General features: G+C 41.5%; 1 protein-coding gene across 1 annotated transcript; it reads left to right on the top strand.

Annotated features, from left to right (window-relative positions):
* Positions 1-5,567: 5,567 nt before the first annotated feature.
* LOC128127199 (uncharacterized) lies at positions 5,568-6,455 on the top strand. Its single transcript, XM_052765624.1, has one exon. The coding sequence runs from the start codon at positions 5,568-5,570 to the stop codon at positions 6,453-6,455; it is 888 nt and encodes a 295-aa protein (XP_052621584.1).
* Positions 6,456-16,972: the final 10,517 nt, after the last annotated feature.

The following is a 16,972-nucleotide window of genomic DNA, read 5'->3' as shown; positions in this document are numbered from 1 at the left end:
CCAGTAAAACCATAAGTAATAATATTAATAATTTGAAGTTTAGTATTATTATGAGCTTTATAAGCATTAGCAGCCATAATCATTTCTTGTATAATATTCATAATTTGATGTTCAGAATGACCATCAATATTCCATTCATAAACAGAATTACCATCATATTGAGAACGATCAAATTGAAAAGTTCGTTCTTCAAGTTGAACATTTGGAAGAGAGGGTCTATTCCAATAATTTCTTATGATTGGTTTTGGATTTTTTCCGAAAGTGCTTTGCTTTGATTGATGAATTTTATTAAGATTTGAAAAGTCATTAGTGAGTTTATTAATATCATTATTTATATCAACAAATTGTTGAGCAAGAGTTTCAAAATTTGTTTCACTATTAATATCACTATTTTTAGATTCGTCATTTGTAAGAGTATTAATATTGTTAGTGTTTGAGATATGAAGTTTTGAAAGTCTTTTTTCTAATTCGTTAATTAAATCTGTATTTCCTAGATTAAAATTACCATCGATTTGGCAATGAACAAAACTTAAATTACTAGTGCTTGCCATATCTTGCTTATTAACGTTTTTATCTTTGAAATGTTTTTCTTCAATTTTAACTAAATGTTCGGTAATACTAGATAAAGTTTCATTTGCATAATTATTTTGGTAAATAATTTTTTGAAGACCCTTTTCAGTAGTTAATTGATTTGGGGCTTGAACTAAAGGAGTTGCAATAAACATATCGTTAATAATAATTTCTCCTTTTGGTGGAAAATTAGCAATAATTTCTTTATTATAAATAATATCTTTATATCATTTCTCTAAAATAGGAGTGATAGAATCATTTTTAAATGGGTAATTTATTTTATGTTTAGGGGCATAAATTAATTCAAACCATTGAAAAAAAGGAGAATGAATTTTATTCGATAAAACATAATCTTCCCAAATGCTTATATGGAGAAATCTTAAGTAGTATGAAATTTTTTTTCGTGCCAAACTCTTTTTTTATTGTTACAATCTTTATAATACTCAATATCTTTTAAGTAATCAAAATCAACTTGATATTCTAAATTCGAGAAATTCATTTTAACAGGTTGTTTTTGTTAGGATTAAAGAAATATGTTTTATTGATTCTAAATTATGACTTCTTGATTTTTCGTATTTTTTTATTCCTATCTTTAGCCTAGAATTTTTTTCTATTTGTTTATTAAATTTATTAGTATATAGAGGTATTTTGTATAAATTATAATTTTCATAAGTTCTAGTTTCTTCTAAATGTTGAATGGTTTTGCATATATTAGAATTTATCTTCCAATGCTTTTTTAACATATTAGCCCAAAGCTTATTATTTTGTGAACAATTAATTTGTACTTTAGAACTCATAATTGTTGTTTAAAATTTTGAAGTTCATCAATAAAATCTGATTTAGTAGGACTAGAAAGACTATTTTCACAATTTTGATCATCTTGATATAATGGTTTGGGAATAGAATTAGTATAGTCAATAGTTTTTAGTTTTAAAGATCTCGTCTTTAATAACAAAGATTTTGAAGAGCTTGTTTCTGGAATAAAAGAAGTTGATAATCTAGATGATGAAATATTTAAGGAAGAAAAATTTATATCTACAGAACCATCATTATATTCAATAATATTTGAGATTTGTTTTGAAGAGTCTAGTGGTTTTGGATCGATAACATTTTGTAAGTTCCAATTACATGATTGAGTTATATCAGACCATCTTAATCTTTTTGGTGTGTGAACTTTGTTATGGTTAGTATTTGCTTCAAAAATAATTGTTTCATTTCTAGGACTTGATAAACGTGTTTTTGGTTCAAGTGTAGTTGTCATAGTTTTGTAACAAACATGATAAATTATTGCTAAAGGCTTTGTATCATTTTTAAATTCTACAATTTTTGTTTCTATAGTTAACACCAAAGTATCTAAAAATTTTTGATCAAATAATCCTACAGAAAAATTTGGATAACAATTGAAATAAATAGGTCCATTAGCAATATTTGTTTCTGCCATAGCTAAAATAGAATTTTGAAAATCTTTGTCTCTTGTCTCTTAAAATAAGGTGAACAGGGGCATCTATTCCAATTCTAAATAGAGGCTTGATAGCAATTTGGACTAAACCGACATGTAAAAATTTATATTTCGTTCTATGCTCTAGAATAGATCGTGATGATAACAAATGTAAATTTTGTTGGTTTTGACCAATAGACAAAGTTTGTTCTGTCATTTTAATAGAATAATCTTGAAAATAATCAAAAGTTCCTATTCTATTGATAGATTATTTTATTTCTTTCTTTTTATTAGTTTATTTTAGATTTTTAGATTTTTTTATTTAGTATTGCATTGTATTTTAATTAATTTCTTTATCATGGATCGTATCGGGGACTAGTTATGTTGCATGAGGAATTTTGCAGAGTTTTGGAGCTTTTTGTGATTGTGGATTAGAGTGAAGACGGCTTAATGGGCTCCCGAGGCATTGTTGGACTTGGCGGAATCAAAGAAGAAGAATTGAGCTTTTAAAGATGATGGCTTGGATTATTTGGGCTTGTGAAGATGGATCATAAATTTTTAATTTTGGGTTTGGAGCATCCATTTGGTAGCTAAATGATGATTGGTGGATTCAAATTACATGGACAAGGGGGGGGGGGACCAAAGGAATCTTTGGTAGTGGAAGGGTGGAGTAGTGGAATGGTGGACCAATGGCAATACAACAGCGTTTGCGCGGGTGAAATTTTCGTCGCGCGGGTACCCGCGCAACTACCCAGTTTGGGCATTTTGGTCATTTGGCACACCATAACCTTGGGGGATCAGATCTAGAGGCACATTGGCGATTTTTCACCATTGGAGACCTGCAAGAGGCGATTTTGGGAGCTAGAAACCATTTCCTTTCATCTTTCCAAATCTTAGGTAGTTTCTTTATGCAATTAGATTATTATTCTTGTTACTTTGTTGCCATGAGTGGCTAATACTCTTATTTGGTTGACTTTGGCTGAAAACCAATGAATGTTTGTGGGTTTTGAAGGATTTATGTTGATTATCAATTTATTCCATGTTTATGATTCTAGTTTGCAATTCTTATGCTCATTTGATGCTTTGATCACGAGCTTAGTAATTGAATGAGCAATTGTTGATTTGTTTCTTTGATTTTGCATTGGATCATTGAATTTATCTAGAACAAAAGCTTTATGATGGTAGAAATCATCTCTAGCTTATGAATCATAACTCCTTTATGGATGTGTAAGCATTTGACATCCTCTAGGAATTGGGGATTCCTTCATTCTTAAGGCTAATTGATTTCTTAGGATCAATTGTTTCAGTTGACCCTTGATCTTAATCAAGAAGGTGTGTTGTGGGCTTCATCAACCTCCATACTACCTATGAGGAATCTTGGCATCTCATGCTTCATGATTTGCTATAACCAATTTGGGATGAAGGATAAGCTTTGTATTAGATCCTAATGATAAACACATAAATGTTCATTGTGTTGAATTGCCATAGTTAACCAATTATTCCCAACCTTTGAGCATCTCATCAACTTGCTTAATTGCAAGATTTTTTAATTATTCAAGTTTTTTTAGTTTTCAAGGAATCAAACACCCCTCCTTTTTAGTCTAATTGTAGTTAATTAGTTTAATTACACTAGTTCTTTTGGATTGCATTGGTGATTGAATACAACCATTTCCCCGAGGATCGATACCCCTTTTTACCATTATATTACGTTTTATATGCATTCAAAGGGTGTAATTTTCTTGGTGTACTTGACATCCCACCAAGTTTTAGCGCCATTGTCGGGGAAATTGGTTATTGTTATTTTATTGTTTATGCCTAGGTCTACAAGAACCGGTGAACTACTCTACAATTCGGAAATTGAAAAAGAAGCAAAAAGGTTGAAAAAGTTTGCAAAAAAGCAAAGAAACAACAACTTGCTCAAGCTTCTTCCTATTCTCCACTAATCAACATAGAAGATCAACTTCATACTTTAAGTGATACCGACACCGAGTCGAATTCTCCAATTGTTGGTAAATCCTTTGAAGACATTCCTTTTGAAAACTACATAGCCATGAATCACACTCCATCTCACAATCCCAACCCAAACCCAAATAATCAAGATGCTAATACCCCACCCCATCAACCAAGACAACAACCACAAGAACCTCTCATTGATATGCCACCTTGGAATCTAGCCCCTCCTCAAAACCAACCCAATTATTAAATACCACAAAACCAACAATTCCACCAAAATAACCAACCTAAAAACAATGTTGTTCAAGTTCAACAACAAGTAAATTACCCAAATCAACCCAATTACCAACACCCTCCAATATACCAAAACCCAATGTACCCACAACAACCACCTCTCTACAACCAATACCCTAACTACCAACCTTATCCACCATCAATCTACAATCCCCAACAATACCCATACCCACCTTACCAACAACATCCCAATTACTTGCAACAATATCCCAACAACCCCAATCCATTCAATCCCCCTCAAGAGTTGACACTTAGACAAATGATGGAAACAGATGTTACTCATACACCTCTTGCTATTGTTTACCCCGCAAACCGCCGAGGAATTGAATTGAAGTCAAGTTTCATAAATCAACTTACCAAGTTCCATGGATTGGATAGAGAAGATCCTCAAAAGCATTTGAAATCATTTCATATGATATGTGTTAGCATGTTGCCCGAAAATGTGACATTGGATGATTTCAAGCTAATTGCCTTCTCGCTCACGTTGGAAGATAAAGCTAGAGAGAGGTTATTCAACTTACCACCGGGATCTATTCACACATGGGAAGAATTACTCAAAGCCTTCAATAGCAAGTTCTATCCCACATCCTGGATATCAAGCCAAAGAAGTGACATTTTGGGGATTCGTCAAGGGGAGAATGATACATTTCATGATTTTTGGGAGCGATTCAACAACTTATGTACAAGTTGTCCTCAACACAACATACCCGAACAACTACTTCTTCAACAATTTTATGAGGGTATGAATGAAAAAGATCGAAGGATGATTGATGTTTCAAGTGGTGGTGACATCTTCAACAAGACACCTCACGAAATCCGATCACTTTTTGGCACCATTTCTCAAAATCAAAGGAGCTTTGGGACTCTAAATGAAATGAAGAGAAATTATCCACAAGTGGTTAGTGAAGTTAGCAACACTCAACACTTGGAATCAAAGCTCTTGGATTTGACTAATGTGCTAAGTCAAATGGTGGTGGGAAGTGGTCAACAATTAATGGTATGCGGTATTTGTGTGATGACGGGGCATTACACGGATAAGTGCCCCACACTTGGAAGTGAACTGGAAGATGTGAATGAAATGGGCAGATATCAAGGTCAACGAAGACCCATGGGATTTCAAAACAATTTCAACCCAAATTGGAGGAATAACCCAAACAATCCATACCCACCAAAGCAAAATCCATCAAACATTTTGATGAAACCTCCACATCCGCAATATCCATCCTAAAAACCTCCATATCCAAAAACCTCTTATACCCCTACAAATTACCAACCACATCATCAACAAGGCCAATCAAGTGGTACTCACCAAATGAGCCTTCAAGAACTTGTCACTTCTCTTGCTCAAAGCCAACCCCAATTTCAACAGGAGACCAAGAACACCTTCTCCAACATTCAAGCACAAATTGGAGACTTGGTCACCGCTCTCAACAAGATGGAACAAAGGGGTAAACTTCCTTCTCAAACCGAGAAGAACCCCAATGTGAGTGCAATAACCTTGAGAAGTGGGAAAACACTTGGAGAAAGCAACCCTAAAAGAGTTTCAAGAGAAGAAGAAGATGAAGTCATCATTGTTGAACCTTCAAAAGTAGTACCTCCAAAGGAACCGGTTGTTCCAAACATTGGTCAATCCGAATCTTCCAACAAGACCATCAAACCATTGGTCATACCACCACCCTTCCCTTCCCGGTTAGCCCTTTCCAAGAAGATAGAAGAAGAAAATGAATTATTTGAAACTTTCCGCAAGGTCCAAATCAACATTCCACTATTGAATGCTATTAAGCAAATTCCAAGTTATACAAAATTTCTCAAGGATTTGTGCACCAAGAAGAGGAAATTCAAGGAAAATGAAAAGATTCAAGTCAATGAAAACGTGTCTACAGTTATCCAAAAGAAGTTACCTCCCAAATGCAAGGATTCGGGAATATTTGCTATCCCTTGTACCATTGGTGATTTTCATGTAGAAAGTGCCATGTTATATCTTGGAGCCTCGATCAATGTGATTCCATATTCGGTTTTTCAATCTCTCAATGTTGGACCTTTAGAAGAAACCGGAGTAATCATTCAATTAGCAGACAAGTCAAGTGTGTCTCCAAGAGGAGTGTTGGAGGATGTGTTAGTACAAGTTAATCAACTTGTTTTTCCGATGGATTTTATGTCATTGATCTTGAAGAGAAGACTCCTTCCAAATCATCTATGATCCTCCTTGGAAGAACTTTCATGCATACCGCTCACACAATCATTGATGTCCATAAAGGAAAGATAACTATGGAGTTTGATGGAGAAACCATTCACTTCAACATCTTTGAAGCAATGAGGTACCCTAGCAACATTTCTCCATTGTATCGGGTTGATGTGATTGAGCCAATAAACGAGATAAGCCCTAATGTATGCACAAACAAGATACTCATGGCAGATGATTGTAAGCCTAAGAGGGAAGCTCAAAGAAGATTGAATCATCCAATGATGGAAGTGATCAAAAAGAAGATAAATTAAAAGGTTCAAAAGGTGCAAAGAGAAGAAAAAGGCATTTCATGACAAACACATAACCAAAAAACGCTTTATTCCGGGTCAAAAAGTTCTTCTTTATCATTCACGCTTAAAGCTATTCCCGGGAAAGTTGCGATCTCAATGGCACAGACCTTTTATTGTTTTAAATGTGTTTGATCACGGTGCGGTTGAAATTAAGAGTTTGGAAACAAATCAAATATTCAAAGTGAATGGGCACCGTTTGAAACCATTTTATGAAGGCTTTGACATGGGAGAATTCGACAACATAACATTGGAAAATCCGAATTACGAAGGTTGATGAAAGTGGAGCTATGTCTTGGCAAAGACGTTAAACAAATGCATTGTAAATAAATAATATCCGCTTAAAGTTTTGGGTGATTCTAAGCTTGAAGTTGGCCTAAAAATAAGCATATTGAAGTCTAGCAATGATCTTGGTGAAGTTTGAAAAATGCCAAAAATCTACATTTTGCGTGGGTACCCGCGCAGCCGCTGCACGATCAACCCCCAGCCGCGCAGATTCCGAGTTCTAAATTACCCCCACATGAGATGCAATCTCATTGTTGCGTGCGGCCGGCTCCCCCACCCGCGCAACCCTTGCGCGACCCAACCCCCAGTCGCGTAGATTCTGAGTTCCAAATTACCCCAACATGGGATGTATTCTGATGTGTGCGCGCGGCTGCCCCCCACCCGCGCAAAGTTTGCGAGGGTACCAACGCAAATATGTCATTTCATAAGAAAATTTCAATCCATTTCATATGCGTCCTTTGTGCGACCAAGCTTTCATCTATGCGTATTTAGGCGGCCAAGAACTCCGTCCAAGCATCATTATGTGACCCATGTGTTGCTTCCATACCGTCCTCGCGGGCCTCCTCCATCTTGATCCCGGTATGATCCTTCCTTATTCTCATCTTAAGCATTGAGGACAATGCTTAATTTTAAGCTTAGGGTGAGGTATTATTTATCTTTTATTTTTTTTATTGCATTTAGGTTGTATATTGTTGCATTTAAAGTAAGTCATTTAGGGCATTCATAAAAATTGCATAAAAATTTCAAAAAAAATTCATATTTTTTTTCTTTATTTTCTAATTTTCATACTTTTTAGATGCATTCTAGTTTAAGTTCATGCATTTTTGTTCTCTCTTGTCTTCTCATCCCTACATGTACCATAGCGCCGAGTCATAAGTATTGAATCATAGATTGGTCCTGGGTCTTGATAAGGAATTCCTTGTATTTGATAAATGGGACACATTTTGAGCCTCACAGACCACTTTGAGATCGCTTGTGTGGGGGTCAGATGCACGTAGCTTGATTGGGTCTAGGTGCGGAGGGATGTGGTTGGTCATGCCAATGTGTGCGAGCAAAGATTAGCCCGAAATGGTATTTTGAAGACATTGAAGACTCACATCTTGGTTTTGGGGGGAGTACCTCTTAGTACTCCCGATTCTCGTCCGAGCCTTGCTTAGTTAGATTCTCACCACCTTTTTAAGATAGGTCATCATTTGTCAAGGGGTCTAGAGTAGATAGTTAGATAGATTTTGTTTATCACACCTTGCATTGAGGTGCTTGATGAACTTTGAAGTGAGTCCCCCAATTCACATCTTTTGGGACCAAGTTTTTTCAGTAACACCCATTTTTGAGTCATATCCCACCCTTTTTAGTTGATCTTGGCACATTGTCAATGATTAATAGGTGTTCATGTTAGCCTCCATCCTATGTTACATGGTGAAATTCCTTAGACCTTCCAAGAAGAAAAAAAAAACAAAAAAAAAATGAGAAATTGGAAAAGTGAAGACAATAAGAGACGATAAAGATGATTAAAGAAAAACAACAAAAACAAAGAAGAAAAATGAAGAAAAAGTGTAACACAAAAAAGAAGAACAAGACTCCAAGTTCAAGGCTTATCTTCCAAAAAAAAAAAAAATCTGAATGTCAAGCAGCAAATGTGACTGAAATCCAAATAACCGAAGTTCAGGATTGAACATTTAAGTTGTTAGGTTTAGATTAGGTTAAGTAGAATTTTTATTATTTTATTTTATTTTTAATTTTTGGTGAGAAAAGGTGTGACATCCCTAAAATCACGGCCAGAAAAGACCGATTTTCATTTATGTTTTTTAAAATAATTTCAGAGTAAATCCTTTTGATTTGAAAGAGTTGAGGAATTTGTTCCCAAAACAAATATGATAAAATAATATTTATCAAAGCATTTCATCAAGAGATGCATTTTCATTATATAATCAAAACTCGGGATGTCATGTTCCGATACAGACCATAAAGCATAAACGATAACATTACAAGTCATTCAACAAATATATACATATACAGACTTGTAAACAAAACAACTCGATGATTCATCCATCTTATGCCCTTGCGCCACTTCCTGTAATACAAATAAAACTGAGTGGGTCAGGCTTGGGAGCCTGGTGAGCATATAGGGTTTTCAACCCACAATAAATAAATTATATTTAATTTCACCAACCAATCACTATCCCGATTACCCATTCCCGTTATCCTCACTTTACGTCCCTAAAACAACATCTATCTCAAGGGACCTAATCTAGGATTTTCATCGGGACGGGCATTACTGCTAAGGGGTTTCCTCAACAATAGATATCCTAAAGGCAACCATGAGGGGGATAAAGTACACCGGTGAGCACATCGTTCGCAACACCTACAGGTTATGAACCTGCTAGCGTTCCACTGGACTGTCTAGAAAGAGTCTGTGGTCGTTATCCATACTCCGCTGAATAACTAGATCAACAACAACAACATCGAGGTCTCTCATCTGTTTATCACACATCAACTATCTACCCATGTTCTACCCAACATATTAGTAGATAAAAATATATATTTTTATACATAGTTTAAAACCTGTATAACATTTTCATTCAATACATATTCCACATAACAGATGAGGTGTAACGACCCGTGTCCGGTATGGTAATTCCTTGGTATTTATTTTGAAGTTTTGCAAGAGGGACTCGGCGAGTTCATAGCCTGACTCGCCGAGTAGGGTCGCGACTACGAGCACGTGTGAGCCGGGGACTCGGCGAGTCCATATCCCTGACTCGGCGAGTCCATCCGTCTGGGTGAAACCCTAAATCCCCGGGTTGCCCACTATTTAAGTCACCTTATAGCCCCATTCTCGCCTCCCTCACCCTGAGAACACTGTGAGAAAGAACCCTAATCCACCCTTGTGTGAGCTAAGTGTTTTGTGCCATTTTGTGAAGGTTTGAAGAAGGAGAAGAAGAAAGGAGCAAGGAGAAGAGGTGTAGTGCAAAGATCCAAGGGCAAATCTGAGTTATTTGAGGTATTTTCGGATTTTCCCTCTTGTTATATGCTTTAAACCTCCATTAGAGCTCTCCTAGGATCTAGTTGATGCTTGTTCCAAGCCTTATGTTTGCTTGAATGCCATAATAAGTCGAGATATCTTTAGATCTGAATGATTGGGTGTTGTAGAGCCCAGATCTACTGCCTTTTTGGAGTTACTTTGCATATTAACCATAGATCTACCCATTTTGTGCATCTTTTAGCCTTATTTCCCTTATTCATGAGGTTGTACACGTAAAGTTGGAAACTTTACGTGGTAAATCAGCTTATTGGACTCAGATCTATCAATTGTATGTGTTGGATTCAAACAAAATCGAGTAAAAATCAGTTGCATGGCGGCAACTCGGCGAGTCGGGAAGAACGACTCGGCGAGTTGGGTCGCGAGTTCCCGATTCCTTCATTTTTGTCAGTGTCGAGTGGATCCAGTGAGTTAGAGAGTGGACTCAGCGAGTTGAGAGTAGACTCAGTGATGGAGGGACTCGGCGAGTTGTTCATACAACTCGGCGAGTCCAAGGCAATCTTCTTAAGCTCAAGAACAACTCGTCGAGTTGTTCATATGACTCGGCGAGTCGGATGAAGATTGTCTGAGTTCTTGGATCGAATGAGTACTCGTCGAGTCGATGCCATGCTCGACGAGTAGCAGCGAGTAGGGTCGAGGAGTGAGAATAGGGACTCGGCGAGTTGGCGGCCCAACTCGGCGAGTCAGGTCAACTGTGGGTTGACTTTGACCGAGAGTTGACTTTGGCCAAGGGTAAAAAAGTCATTTTACCCAGTGCAATGTTTAGTATTTGATTGAGTGTGTTTATGGACTTGTAGCCGGGGAGATACCGGGCAGCAGCAGTTAGCCCTCAGAGTTATTCACTCAGCAGCCAGTTCACGAGGTGAGTTCCTTTTCAGTAGAAACGGGTCTAAGGCCACAATGCCGGCCCGTTTAGCTAGCAGTAGTATCCGGATTCTTATCCGATGCAGTAGCTAGCATGTTTGATGCCTTCGTGGCTCAGACAGGGTTATGTGTGTTCATGTTAAGTGATACGTTTATGTTATGATCAGTCAGCTTCGGACTTCGGTCCGATGGAGGGGGGGCAAGGCCCCAGTATGTGCTTGATATATATGTTATTGTATGGTATGTGGTAATTTGGGGGAGCTCACTAAGCTTCGTGCTTACAGTTTCAGTTTTGGTTTCAGGTACTTCCGCTTGTAGAGGGAAGAGCTCGGGATGATGGCATCGCACACACCACGGCTTCAGCTTTTATCCTGGGAGTTGATTTGGTTCTTGATTTTTATATGACATGGATATGATACAGTTTTCCGCACAGTGTTTTTATTATTATTTTGAGATACATCATGTATGGTTTATGATATGACACTCAGATTATGGTTTTTGGTTATGTTGAAAAACGAAATTTTTGGGTCGTTTCAAGTTGGTATCAGAGCCCTGGTTTGAGGGATTCAGATACACTTCCGGGTGTATCTGAACTCAAACTAAGGGGAAATAAAAAGATTTTTAAATGGAAAATGTTTTCTAAAAGAATTTTGAAAGCACTTAGAAAGAAAGAAATTTTTAAACAAGATAACGGTGTGGTGCATGCGATTAGCCGAGCTCAAGTAAGTACTCCCAAATTACCCATACAAGTTATTTGTTCAGTTTCAGTTTCAGTAGAACAGCATGCTAGTATAGGACTAAGGATCTAGGAGGATGCCTTATGTGCCTGCTTTATGTGTTACAGCTTTATGAGTATTGCATGCTAGTATTGAGTAGACAGCAGTAGGATAGCCTGTTTAGGTTATGCCTGATAGTACGAGCTTAGCACTGTATGCTAGATCAATTTCTCGTTTTGAGAATAGTTTTGCCTGAGTATGTTTCCTTTATCCGAATGCTGCTTGCTTCGTGCTTTGTGGGAATTCTGAGTGATGGAAGTTAGCCATTAGGTGAACACGTTACACCCCATGTGATCAGGGTTGAATAATCCCAGAGTGCTGGAACTGGCCCTATTGCGCAGCTCTTGTTTGAGTCCAACCGTTATAGGGACGGGTCTTTTACTTGAAGGATTATCTGATCTTCGTCACATGTGATGGTGTTCAGGTGGTGGTTAATTAGCATTATAAGGAGACCTGCAGCAGCTGAGGACTAGTTGAGTTGAGTCTGAGGTTTCCCTGGGGCAAGCCTAGGATGAGAGTAGCAGAGATCAGTAGTAGTAGAAGTGACTTGGTGGAGTCAGGGCAGTTCTTGAAGAAAGTACGGATAGATGTGGAAGGTAGTATGGGCCCGTACTACTGGAAGCAGAGGATCCGTACTCGAATCAAGAAAGGCTGAGACAAGACCAGGAAGCTAGTTGTAGTATCAATGATCCCTTGAGGTATTTCTGTTTTCTGATGTAGTTGTGATGTGTTTCAGAATGGTGGTTTTGCGTTCGAGACCAGCAGCCGGCAGCGGAGGTGCCGGGGAGGGATCAGGTTCAGGTTCGGGGGATGAGCGCATGGATGAGCAGAGCCGAGAGTTTCTTTCTTCGGAGATTACGCGCATCATTATAGAGCAGACTCCTGTGATCTTCGGTTCGATCAAGGAGGGGATTCTAGAGCTGATGGATGAGAGATTGGGCACCTTCCGTGCCGAGGTGGCGGCCATGATGGGGTCGCGCACCCTTACTTTCAGGGAGTTCAGGGCATGTGGAGCTCCGGACTATCATGGGGCGCGAGACCCCATAGCGAGCACCAGATGGTTGGCGGATGTGGCCAACGCTTTCCGTACTAGCAGATGTCCCGAGGGGGACAAGGTCAGATTGGCATCCTGTCTTCTGAAGGACATTGCACAAGATTGGTGGGAGGAGGTCGGGCATGCCATTGGGGATGATGCAGCATTGGATGCCATGACCTGGGCTGATTTCTCTACCAGGTTCAGGGCGGAGTTTGCACCGGTCATTGAGGTGCAACAGCTAGCTAGGGAGTTTCAGGACCTCACCCAGACTACAGAGACAGTGGTGGAGATCACCGCCAAGTTCAGGGAGAGGGCTCTTCTCGTTCCTCAGTATGTAGCTGATGAGGAAATGAAGAAGGCCCGTTATCATGAGATGTTCCGGAGCGATATCCGCCAGTTTGTGAGCCGGTCCAGCTGTAAAACGCTGGAAGATATGATTGCTAGAGCTCGGGAGAGGGAGATTGATCTTGAGATGGAGAAGAAGAGGAAACCGGAGGCGGTTTCGGGTTCAGGCGGTTCGGGCAAAAAGCCCAGGGTTTCAGATCACAGGTCCAGGGGACAGCCGAGCCACGGTCGATGTGGTAGGTGTGGGAAGATGCACGAAGGAGCGTGCAAGGCAGGGAGTTCCGGCTGCTTCAAGTGCGGTCGGATTGGACATTTGAGTAGGGATTGTACGGCTCCTGCTACTGCCGTTGCAGCATCAGATCTGATTTGCTTTCAGTGTAATCAGAGGGGACATAAAAAGTCCCAGTGTCCGGGTTTAGCTGCAGCAGGGAAGGTGGCTGCACCTGCCCCTGCTACTTTGAGGATTACAGATGGCCGGCAGGGCCGAGCTGATGCGCCAGTGGCGAAGAGTAGGGCGTTTCAGATGACAGCAGAGGAGGCGCGAGCGACTCCTGATGTGGTGACGGGTATGTATCTTCCCTTTATCTCTTTATTATTATTGATTGAATATTGCTTATGATTGTATGTTTTATTCAGGGTCGTTCTCTGTGAACGGCATTTCTGCTATGGTATTATTCGATTCGGGGGCTACCCGATCATTCGTATCACTTGCGCTTAGCAAGAGATTCAGTAGAGCTCTAGGGGAGCTGGATTGTCCATTAGAGGTTGAGATAGCGGATGATAGGACCGTGAGGGTCGGCAGAGTGCATAGAGGGTGTTCTCTTCAGTTATTTGATGAGCAGTTTTCAGTGGATCTGGTACCTATTCCCCTGCGAGGGAATAAGGTTATTGTGGGTATGGATTGGCTAAGCCTCAATGGGGCGGTGATTGATTGTGAGCTTCAGCTAGTGAGGGTTCGCACTCCCAGTGGGGGAGAGTTGGTGATTCAGGGCGAGAGGCCACAGCGAGGACCGACCTTTTGTTCCGCCGCAAGGGCGAGGCGCTATGTTCAGCAGGGTTGCGCCGGTTTTGTAGCTTACGTTTTGGATGCCCGGGAGAAGGGCAAGTCGACAGTTGATGATGTTCCTATTGTTCGAGACTACCCGGACGTGTTTCCCGAGGATTTGCCGGGGATACCTCCTGAGAGACAGGTTGAGTTCAGGATCGACCTCATTCCTGGTGCGGCTCCGATAGCCAAGGCACCGTATCGACTAGCTCCCCCTGAGATGCAGGAGTTGTCTACACAGCTGCAGGAGCTGTTAGACAAGGGTTTCATTCGGCCGAGCAGTTCGCCTTGGGGAGCGCGGATCCTGTTTGTGAGGAAGAAGGATGGGTCGCATCGTATGTGTATAGATTACCGGGAGTTGAATAAGGTAACGGTGAAGAACCGTTACCCACTCCCGAGGATAGATGATTTGTTTGATCAGCTTCAGGGAGCGTCTTGGTTCTCCAAGATCGATCTACGCTCCGGATATCATCAGATGCGGGTTAGAGATGAGGATGTACAGAAGACTGCTTTCAGGACCAGGTATGGTCATTACGAGTTTGTGGTGATGCCATTTGGGCTCACCAATGCTCCAGCCGCGTTCATGGATCTCATGAACCGCGTGTGTAGGCCGATGCTGGATCGGTCAGTGATAGTGTTCATAAATGACATCTTGGTATATTCCAAGACGCAGGAGCAGCACGAGGAGCACCTGCGGGAGGTGCTGGAGGTTTTGAGGAGGGAGAGACTTTTCGCAAAGTTCTCCAAATGTGAGTTCTGGTTGCGCGAGGTGCAGTTCCTTGGTCACCTCGTCAACCAGAAGGGTATTCTGGTAGATCCGGCCAAGATAGAGGCCGTGATGCAGTGGGAGGTCCCGAAGTCTCCATCTGAGATTCGGAGCTTCCTAGGGTTGGCAGGGTATTATCGGAGATTTATTCAGGATTTCTCCAAGATAGCAGTGCCGCTCACCCGACTGACCAAGAAGTCAGTGGTATTTCGTTGGGGTCCGGAGCAGCAGACAGCATTCGAGACCCTCAGGCAGAGATTGTGCGAGGCTCCGATCCTTACCTTGCCAGAGGGAGTAGAGGACTTTGTAGTCTATTGTGATGCCTCGATCACAGGTTTGGGAGCAGTTCTGATGTAGCGAGGCCATGTGATAGCTTATGCCTCGAGACAGTTGAAGCCTCACGAGGCTAATTATCCTACCCATGATTTGGAGCTGGGGGCAGTTGTGTTTGCCCTCAAGATTTGGAAGCATTACCTTTATGGGGTCCGTTGTACTATTTACACGGATCACAAGAGTTTGAGGTATCTTATGGATCAGCCAAGTCTGAATATGAGGCAGAGGAGGTGGTTGGATGTGCTAAAGGATTACGACTGTGAGATCCTATACCATCCAGGGAAGGCCAATGTGGTGGCCGATGCCCTGAGCCGCAAGGTGTCGGCGGCCCCTATCAGGGATCTATGTTTGAGGATGACACTGATCACTCCGTTGTTGGAGCGGATCAAGGAGGCTCAGGTAGAGGGTCTCAAGGAGGAGAGACAAAAGTGTGAGAGGATCGTGGGCCGAGTAGCCTCGTTTGATTATGATAGTCGTGGTTTGCTGACGCTTCACGGGAGAGTGTGGGTACCGTACTGGGGTGGAGTACGGCAAGTGTTGATGGATGAGGCTCATAAGTCTCGGTTTTCTATCCACCCAGGGGCGACGAAGATGTACCGAGATCTTCGACCTGATTATTGGTGGCCCTGCATGAAGCGGGACGTCGCCTGGTACGTCGAGAGATGCCTGACCTGCCGGAAGGTCAAGGCGGAGCACCAGAGACCTCACGGCAGGATGCAGCCGTTAGACATTCCCGTGTGGAAATGGGAGGACATGACCATGGATTTTGTCACCAAGCTTCCCCGGACCGCACGTGGAGTGGATTCGATATGGGTAGTAGTGGATCGGTTGACAAAGAGTGCCCATTTTATCCCAATCCAGGAGAGTATATCGGCGGAGAAGTTAGCCGATATCTATGTGCGTGAGATTGTGGCACGTCATGGAGTGCCGGTATCGGTGGTGTCAGACCGAGATGTCCGTTTCACATCCAGATTTTGGAAGCGGTTCCATGACGAGATGGGTACTCGTCTCCATTTCAGCACCGCTTTCCACCCTCAGACGGACGGGCAGAGCGAGAGGACGATCCAGACTCTCGAGGACATGCTTAGGGCATGTGTCCTAGATTTCGGTGGCAGTTGGGATACGTATCTTCCGTTAGCGGAATTCTCGTATAACAACAGTTATCATACGAGCATTGATCGACCTCCCTTTGAGATGCTGTATGGGAGGAAGTGTAGGACCCCGATTTGTTGGGGCGAGGTCGGTCAGCGGGTCATCGGGAGCACGGAGGTGGTGCTCAGGACGACTGAGTTGATCCAGCAGGTCCGTTGTAGACTGCAGACTGCTCAGAGTCGGCAGAAGAGCTACGCCGATAGGAGGCGTTCGGATTTGGAGTTCCAGGTGGGGGATATGGTCCTTCTGAAGGTCTCACCTTGGAAGGGTGTCATCAGGTTTCGGAAGAGGGGCAAGTTGGGCCCCAGATTTATTGGTCCTTTCAGGGTTTTGGCCCGGGTGGGTCGGGTTGCTTATCAGTTAGATCTTCCTAAGGAGCTTAGTCAGATCCACAACACTTTCCATGTGTCTCAGTTGAGAAAGTGTCTGGTGGATGAGTCAGCAGTCGTTCCCCTAGAGGATATTCAGGTTGATAGCAGCCTGAATTATATTGAGAGACCGGTCGCAATTCTGGACCGGAAGACCAAGACCTTGAGGAACAAG

This window comes from Lactuca sativa, chromosome 7 (genome assembly GCF_002870075.4).
Source record: "Lactuca sativa cultivar Salinas chromosome 7, Lsat_Salinas_v11, whole genome shotgun sequence".
NCBI lineage: Eukaryota > Viridiplantae > Streptophyta > Magnoliopsida > Asterales > Asteraceae > Lactuca > Lactuca sativa.
The sequence above is the reverse complement of the archived record's forward strand: the minus strand, read 5'-3'. Positions and strand labels throughout refer to the sequence as shown.